Source organism: Amphiura filiformis, chromosome 3 (assembly GCF_039555335.1).
Source record: "Amphiura filiformis chromosome 3, Afil_fr2py, whole genome shotgun sequence".
Lineage (NCBI taxonomy): Eukaryota > Metazoa > Echinodermata > Ophiuroidea > Amphilepidida > Amphiuridae > Amphiura > Amphiura filiformis.
Genome location: NC_092630.1, coordinates 52531460 through 52541253, shown reverse-complemented (window position 1 = coordinate 52541253; position 9794 = coordinate 52531460). Strand labels below are relative to the sequence as shown.

Below are 9794 nucleotides of genomic sequence, written 5' to 3'. Positions count from 1 at the left end.
GTTTGAAGAGGTTCAAATTTGGCATTAAAAGAACCATGATTAATTGAGTTACGTACGGTGTAATCAGCGTATCGTATGTCAAACAGATTGAGAACATTCGATTTTGTGAAATACTGCTACCATAATTATATGCTTCACAACTGACAATGTGTTATTTGAATTCAAAGGATGTAACACCCATACAGTTACTATGTTCTGATGCATTCACATTTCTTCCCTCCGTACATGCAGGCATATTTTACATTGTGCATGTACAGACACAGTTCCATAATACTGAAATAAGAATGTCATCAAGGCATTGAGGGGGAAAACACATTTCTCAAATTGCATCGAAGCTATCCGGAAGTTCAATGAATGTGTCAAGTAGAAAAAAGACACAGGAATCACCTGTAGGAAGCCAACAAGCCAGTAAGCAAGCATCTGATTGAATGAAACAGAAAACACCCCTCATCCCTCCCTCCCATCAAATGTATTATCTCTTGGTTGGCCTGCAAGCCACTCACTCGCTATTCAATACATGTTAGTCAGACAAGTGGGGCACATTATTGCTTTCTTTCTCAGCAATACAGCCATTAAAAGACATGGACCTGCTTGAGTAGCCCTGCTCCAACAATTCTTTCTTGGTTTGGATATGTGGTGGTAGTATCATATAGCCCTACTATAGGGCCTTTTAATCGTGGCAATCCCAAAAAAAAAAATCCATGTTGTATCCATAGAACTACTAAAGTAGTTATTTGGAGTATAGCATGCTTGGGATAGCATGTTTAAAAAGGTCCTGAGGTAGGGCTATATTCAGTGTCCGAAATAAGGAAAATATGGAGGTTGTCCCGAGGACAACTAAAGCATAAATTCTGCTTGTCCTCAAAACATTTTGGTTGTCCCCAAAATGTGTCATATTTAAGAGGTAAAATATAGTGGTTGTCCAGAGGATAAGTACATATCTCAATATGGTTGTCCCCAGTGATATTTGGACAAGAGGACAAGAGGATAAGTGCTTATTTCGAACACTGGCTATATTATCAAAGTGGGTCTTTTAATGTCCTGTCGTCTGTCTTGTAGAGGAAAGAGAAAAATTGGTCCTTTCATGTCAGACTACATGTAGTACAGGTTTGTTCTGCCTCACGCTTCTTTTTAACAGAATAAATGAAGCACTTTTTATCTGCACACGGTATAGTGTCGCATGAAATTGATGGTGACGGTGCACAAAATTATTAATGCACAAACACTTTAAACGATCTTATAATTATATTTTTCTTATCACAATTTGAGATGAAATTTGCATTTTATTTTTCTGTACAAATCAAACTTGACACTCTAAAATCTATTTAAATGTATTTTTAATAACCATCTTTATTTGTCTTCAAATAAAGTGTTTCAAATTATCGGTTAATGAGATACATGAATTTCAAATCAATTTGATATTTTTGTGCAATGCAAAGAAATATATAGGCCAATGAAACTAATACCACATGCCAAAATTGAAATGGATGCCAGATGCTAGAAATACAGTAATTAATTAAAACCTAAATTCTGTTTGTTACTTTTAAATTAAGCAAATTTCTAACTTAAGCAGTGGTTCCCCTTTTGTACCTAAACTGCATAGAAGCCGTCAGCCTTTCGCCATCTTCTTGATAGCTCTGGTAAATCAATATGGTTGCATTTTCCTTTCATTGTCATGAGTGCAAATCCACGTACTCGTCTTTTGGTTATCACATGATTTCTTATATACTTGCAAGGTAATTATAATTATATTGATTTACCCATAAGATGGCCGAAAATGGTGTCACCCTGATGACCTCAATATTATTAAAACGCAGACCAATAGACTTTCATTCCCCACGCACCCAACCAACCAAATCAAATTGAACTGCTAAATATGCGGATTTGCCCATCTTTCAATATATGCATCTCAATATCATATCATGAAATTTGTATATTTGATTTTAATAATGAATTAATGACTATTTAATGATCTTCTAAGCTGCTTTATAATGATAGATAATTATATGCTGCTATATCTGTATATAGATACATACAACTGTGTAGGTAAGACAACATTAGACATGCCTGCTTATGCTTTCACAGTATATCCTCTGCTCTGTATTGCTTTCGATATTGCCTAGTCATTAGTCTGACCTCAATGTCTTAGAAATCAATTTGTTACTAGTACATTTTTTTTGTAAAATGGTGCTTGCTTGTATAAATCGATATATTGATTATTAAGTATTGGGTATTGATCACATTAGTTTTCATCCTCAAGCAGTGGTGTAGCCAGGGCCTTCTTCAGGGAGGGGGCAAGACAACTTTCAAGGTGGCCAAACTTGACGAAAATTGTCAAAAATGGGCTAAAAAGTACAAAAAATCCTTTAAAATCATAAGTATGAGGGTGGCCAGCATCCAAGAGGGGGGGCTAGACTTCTTACAGGGACAGCTGGCCCCTTTTCCCCCACCCCTTGGCTATGCCACTGTCCTCAAGTCGTTGTTTTATCTCCGGTGTATGATATGATGGAATGACAGGTGGTGACATGAATAAAAGTAACACCTTTCTATTGTATATACTTATTTGTGTGTTGTCATTTTGTGATATGGATGGTGGTTTCTTTATTGAATTTTCTACTTAATCCCAGTGTTTATTGTTGTTGCAAGATTACCATGGTTACGGAAAAGTTTTTAATCATCCCTTCTTATTAGAGCATCTTGTCCTCTGCCCGCATCCTTCCCATTCCCATTTGGATGCCTTGATAATCAGGTGTTGGTGCATGTTGAAATTTGATTCTTTATCAACAACGCCCCTACTTTGTACTTATTAATAAGCGATAAAGAAGTTACTACAAGAACATTGTGGAAAACGTAAGCTGTACCAATGTTGCTGTTATACAGCGCATAATATATAGCTGGTATCGCATCATAACATTTTGCTACACATTGTAGCCACCAAATTGCTATGCAACATTCTGACAATAAATTATGCGCTGCTGCCGTATATTGCAAACACATGCCAAAATGCCAAAAAATCTCATTTTGCAACAAAAAACACTTTGCTGACAAAATATTTCCACTATTTTCTTCATTATAGTAAGTAGTGACTATTTTTATCTTCATAAAATCAGCACATGATATTTGAGAAGATAAACAAGAACAGTAGGATTGTGCAAGGTTGTTTAATTTAAGGCTGGCTTTGTGTGCAATTGAATACAAAATCTTGTGTGACACCCGATTTTGGAACAGTGTACCCATGATCAAAGCCGGAAATGAGTAATCGCTTATATTATTGTGTTATGGTTGTAAATGTTTTGGTGTAAAATTACCTCAATTATAATCCTATACTAATTTGCATTTTAAACCATAACTCAAGTTTTCAATTTACGAATCAATTTTATTAAAGAAGCAAGATGCACTTACACAATTTGCATATTTATGATTTTGAGGCTTGTAATATGATAATTTGAGCCCCTTCCCTCCTATTCCGTCACCTGTAGATGCATTTATATACACCGGGCCTATGATATTAGCTTCCTCATCATAAGTAGCAGTATCATCCGATATTCTCCCAGCCCCAGAGCTTCACATAAAATGCTATGATGCCTTGTAATATAACAACCACAAAATTGTTGCTTGAATAAATTTATTGATTAATATAACTTGGATTATTACTTTTACCGTACTCCCTGCCTGCAAATTAAATGGTATTTACACAAGACAAACATTATTTATACTATTAACAACATTTTGATGACATTATTGAACGCTTAACCGTAGTGATGTTACACTGAAATGGGGAAAGGGAACACCTCGTACTCATCATACTATAGGCAGTACTGTGAATTTGTAATACTAACATCAAAATTCCCTGTATCTTCATTTCCACTGTCGTCTGCATATATTTGAGAATTCTTGTGATGCGACTGCAATAACATTGTTAATGCTGTTGGCGCTTGCTAGCCTGGTCGCGCTGTCTCCACTTTTACCAAGCATCTATATTTATATTAATATATATATATTATATAATGCATTATTAGGTTTACATGAGGGTTGCAGATTATGTTGTGATGACCTGATGATGATAATGATGATGATAATCATGCATGTTTGGACTTAATTCTTGAGCTCACTCCAAATATTTTTATATCAGAAACATGGTTCAGTGACTTGTATTTCTATAATAGCTTGTATCATTTTGGGAATGATTATTAATACCCAGAATGCACAGGGTATGACTCGTAAGTGTATAGAAATACTTGAGTCAATGAACGATGTCTCTGGGCATTTTGAGTATTCGAAACAAGGATGGCATAATATCCTTACATCGTCCTCAAGACATTATGCTACACCAAATTGACCTTGATCATGACTGAGTGTGTGTGTTTGCTATAGGGATTTTATTCCGCATATACAATGCATTTTACATTGACATAGCTTGTTCATGTATTGCAAGTGGTTGTTCTTTATGCAAACTTCCTTTCTCTGTCTGCTTTAAAAAGCTTTTACATTCGACACCGTTCTTGTAGATATCGCCAGGCTCGTACCCTCGCTTGGTAGAGGCCTCCAACAAATCACGATACTTTCAAGTTCAAAGGTGATCATGGTTGTGCTATGCAGTTGGTAATAAACATGGCTTGGTTTATCTTATCAAGAAGTTTTGTATACTAACCATGGCCTGAAGGAGAAAGTTTAACCCTAGGTTTTACTGTTCAATGTTTATTGTTCTGAGTCTATCAGCAGCTAAGATCAAATGGGTTATGAGGCATGCTAATGGTAGTGTTCTTTACCCCTGTGTTTTACTCACCACCATTTAAATCGGTTTGGGGCAGAGAATGAATGTTCACTACAAGCAAAAAGCATGTTGGGATTCGATCGGAGAGTATTTTGAACTTTTAAATGGTGTGGGAAATTGTGTGTTGAATGATGAGAACATTAAAAGTGGCATGTTAGGGGTACGGTACACACCTGTCTATCTAGTGCTCACCTATTTCTGCAGCATTCACACCGTATAATTAATTCAGATCAAACTGCTGTGTGTATACATGCTTTGTATAAATAATTAGATAGATATGCTAGAATTGTACATTTTGTAGTTTGCTGCAACCTCTTGGTGTTATTTATATATTTTTTGCATGTTGGATTCTCTTTGCCTGTCTTTCTCATGATCTAGTCTTTCAATCATCCTCTCCTTTTATCACTCCCATCTTATCTTGCATACACTTTCTTGGTTCTCAGTTCTTCTTTCAAATTCTCTCTTTGTTGTTATGCTCTGTCGCTCCACCTCTCTTCTATATTTCGTCTTCCTCAATTCTCCCATAATCACTCATCCTTCCCTTTAAATCTTATCTTTAATACTCTCTCACTCTCCCCTTCTCTATACAGCTTCCTCTTATGCCTATCTTTCCCTACCTTCTATTTCTCTCACTCATATCTTCCTCTTCCTTTCTCGTTCTCTCTCTCTTCCTCTTCCTTTCTCTTTCTCTCTCTTCCATCCCCCACATTGCATGACTCAATATTAAATGATTTTGTTTGTTTTCATTCACAGGTGTAGATAACTAAACCAATCAGTACTGAATCAAGGTGCTGAAGGAGGGTGATTGATCCTCAACGTGGTGTGTTTCCTGCAATCTCTGATCGCTGAGGTGGAAGACTGATGGAAAACTGACGTAAAGATCTTGTGGTGCTATTTACCAGAACCTGGAGCTTGTTTGTATTTTGTGTGAAAAGTAAGAGGGAAGATTCAGAACAATGGCTTGTATAAGAAAACAGACTTGTGAAACCGCAATGCGGACTCTGTTGATGACAACAGTATGTCTTAGTATGCTCTCATGGACTACAAGATGGGCCGCTATGGCTCAAGAACCTAACAATGTAAGGGCATGGCTTGCTCTACACAGTATACCTGAAAATGAACTACAGCAACACAGAGACTCAACAACTTCAAATAGATCAAGTACAAGAGACTCTGGGGTAACGATATGGAAGCCAGTATCACAGGGATGGGGCATTGGGGATACCATAGCAACTGTTGGAAGGGTATTCAAGTATACCATTCCTAAAGATGCATTTAGAGGAGACATCTCAAGATATGAGGTAAGTAGAAGCTGGTGAACAAGGTTTGGCGAGAACTAAATTGAATTGAGGAACCCATCTCCCTTTCTATAGACCACTTGACATGTGACGTCATTGCCCGGCAGTATGCGCACAAATTATGGCAATTTCCATTGTTCTTTGCCCTGCAGTGTGCGTACGCATCATAGTTTGCTCAGGGCACAATCATTTTAAATCGCCCACCACATTTCATATAGTACAAGAAAGCCATTGAACAGTGTAGCTGTTCGTTTAAGCATATCGATAGACCAGTCCCTCACCTTTGTTGATAAACAATGATGTCAAGTGGTCTATAGAATAATGGATAGACTTCTAAATACAAAGAAATAATACCAACACACTTCCCTATTTAAAGATTATTCTTTACCAATCTACCAACCATAGTCATTTTTGTTTGTGTGTTTGTCTATACTATGTTTGTTTCTTTTGTTTGTTTGTTTGTTTATTTGTTTTGTAATATTTTCTTTATGTAGTATATACAGTCATATACTCTTGTTATTCAAACTAGTTCAAATTCAGATGACACAATAAACCTTCCGCAATCATCAAGCAGATCATTTGAAATGCGAATGCCTGTCTATACAGTGTAACAGAAACCAGACAGTGCAGTGCCATCCCTTTTGAAGGGATTTCTTGTTTAAGATGTCATGTTTTTGTATCTGTACTGTAGAGGAGTCATTCCATCAATGAATGCAAGTAAGAGATGGTAAGTACATGATAATGAAGAGGACCTCGGAGATAATGGTAAGAAGTTGTTTGTGTTTCTAAATAAAGGTGTGGTTTGAAATCGTCGGTCACAAAATGCTGAAACAAGAACTCTGGGAGGAGAACAAAGTGAAGCTTAGAGAGAAGGTTTACATGGTGTCGTTGACAGTGATACCTGGTATGAATGTGGTATTGGGAGAAAGCAATTATTGCCATGCACAGTTTGAACATTTATTTAGATAAGTATAGCATTACTACCAATAGGAAAACAAGGTTAATAGCTACGAGTGTTGGGTAAGGTTAGTGACCAATTAAACCATATATTCTGGCTCATGTTCAGCGTTTGTGCGCACCTTTGCCAGAGGGGGCTATTTGCAGTCACTCCATTCAGGTGACCGAGGTGACACGTTACATATGTCGGAGGAGACATGTTGTCTGCCTCGGCACCAATTCTTTAATATGTTGTACTGGAGAAGAGCAGACAAGAAAAAATGAGCAAAAACGTGATACTGCTTTAGGCTAGTTTTAATGATACCAAATTGAAATTTTATCATTCAGGGCATTTTAGGATCATCTCCATTTTCCCATGTGATTTCTTCATGGAGGTGAAATGAAAAGAGGGCATTATTGTTCACATTTTTCTTAACTCCCTACACTAGATATTCAATATAAGTCAAAGCCCATGTGCAGTATTACTTTTCTATTTCTATGTGTGAAAGTGAAAAAAGAAATGGAGGCAATTTTCAAGATGAATGATGGGACTCGGGCTAGTTTGATTGTGCGGTTACGTAAAGCGATGCAATGCATTGTATGTAGATGACACTGACAAAGAGAAAATCAGGCTTTTAAGGTGCTGGCCTGACTGACTGAAGCATCAAGTATCCGCAGGTAATGCTATAAAGCCAAAGTAATATTGTGTAATGTAACACAGCTCTTCTGGTAATGATTCCAAAGACTTCAGATGTCAGGTAAGAATTGTGCCGATCTTGAGATACAAGTCAAATTTCACGTTGACACAATTTATTGCTTGAAACCTCAATTCAGAACCTCTTGAATGAAGCTAAGTGGTGTATTCAGGAAGATCAGTCATAGCAGGTAATATTAAAATTCTTGGATCTCTCAATTTGAGTACATCAAAACCATCGATCAATTTCTTAATTTGGAAAATTACTACCAAACCAGTGGGGTGAATTTGTTGAGTGGTGTCCTTCAGGCAAATTACTATTTAATTATTTTGTTATTTATTAACCGGCCAAATTACAGGCAGAAGGTTGCAAATTTTGATAATTTTCCAGTAAATGCAAGTCCTAACGAAATGATAGAAAGCTCAAAAATCAATTTCACCATTATGGTCCAAAGGTGTATGGAAAAATTATGGAAAAAGGAGGGACCACATGTACTACCACAAGTAAAGTGGCAGTAGCATAACAAAAGACTTCATTGTATAAGATATTGCCTTGAACTTCACATTGCACTTCAGTAAAATATAGACCATGCAGTAATGTCATCAAGATTAACTGCATGTTGTAATGTTGTTGCTGGCCTGATGTGATTACAGAGCTAGTCCAATGTATGCAACCCTAGTTATTTTACTTACTTACTGTTCTTTTACTTTGTACATTCATTCAAACATGAAAGGGGTGGAGACATTCAGTATCGAAGTTACGTAATGTTACTATGTCAACAGGATCAGTGGATCACGCGCTTGAGTAATGAACCACGATCAAAACAATCACCACACAAAGTATATATATGGCACTCGAAGGAATACCAAAATAGCGTGATCTGCATAGGGCCCAATATCCAGTAACCAAGAGAATTACATAACCACTTTGATGCTGAATTGTAGTACAATGTCTAATGCAGATGAAGTTCTCAGCATCAGCAGCCCCTCAGAATGTTATATCGGGAGAGCAAGAAAACCCTATCTGCAATAGCTGCCAGGTGTCATACTTTTTGATACATACAATATAGGATGCAGACATTTTCCAAATTTCTATAGGGCAGCTATTGTAGATAGGACTTGCTTGCCCTAAACCCTCTCTTGCACATTGGACTAAGCTTCAGTAGGTAGGTCAAAACTTGAGAGTATTACGATTTATGCACACCAGGGTTGCGCTTGGAATTTAAAGCCCAACCAAGAAAGCAGTAGCATTTTAATGTGGCGATACTCTGCCCCGAATAATTAGGATGCATGAAGCGTACTCGGTTGGAATATGGGCTTTATGGTTTTAGCTGTAATTTAAGATGCAAATAAAGTAAAAATTGCTGAAGTGATTTGTGGAAAGTGGATATGTGGTTCGGAAGTGATGAGGGACCCATCTTAGAATACACTTACTATGAAATAAAATCCAAGAACAACACATTACATTCAGCAATCAGGACGCCTATGAATTTAGATGAATTTATGTACACCTCAACAAAGATGAGTGACTGCTGCTGCCAAAATCATTTTGCATTTTTGTGATACACAGACAGTGCGATCCTTTAATATTAAGAATATGTTTCAGACACTACCAGTATCTATTACAAAAAATGATTTGTAGCGAGAATATTTTCTGTTCTAAACTGATTATGTATGTAACTGAAACATATAATTTTCAATTTTATGTCAATATCTTTGAATGACTTGTCAAAAGCCAGACATTACAGTTTATGCTATACATTTCAAATGTCATTTAGCCAGTCATTGTTTTATTTTCTGCCATACTTGAGAAAATTGTGTCAAAACAAAATATTTTGGATTTATTTTCAATTTGAAGCAGTTTGTTTATGCATCATACCTTTCCAGCTTTTATTTTAAAATGTTAAGGTTTACATTTATAGGTCTATGTACCCGGATACATAACACTATACATAAAATCACATAAAAAATTGATGTCCTTTCAAATTGAAATCCAAATCTCAGCAGATGGGATAACATCAATGAATGAAACATGAAAATCTGCTCAAATTGACAGCTTTACATCCACTGAGTACCTGTACTCAACTGTTCT

The 9794-nt window shown here is 36.5% G+C and overlaps 1 protein-coding gene across 1 annotated transcript in view; it reads left to right on the top strand.

Moving 5' to 3' along the window:
* Positions 1–9794, top strand: part of LOC140148703 (dystroglycan 1-like) — a 92556-nt gene that overhangs the window by 62051 nt on the left and 20711 nt on the right. Inside the window, 1 exon segment of the mRNA XM_072170745.1 lies at positions 5528–6075. Coding sequence (XP_072026846.1) covers positions 5731–6075 — 345 coding nt within the window. The 5' untranslated portion in view covers positions 5528–5730.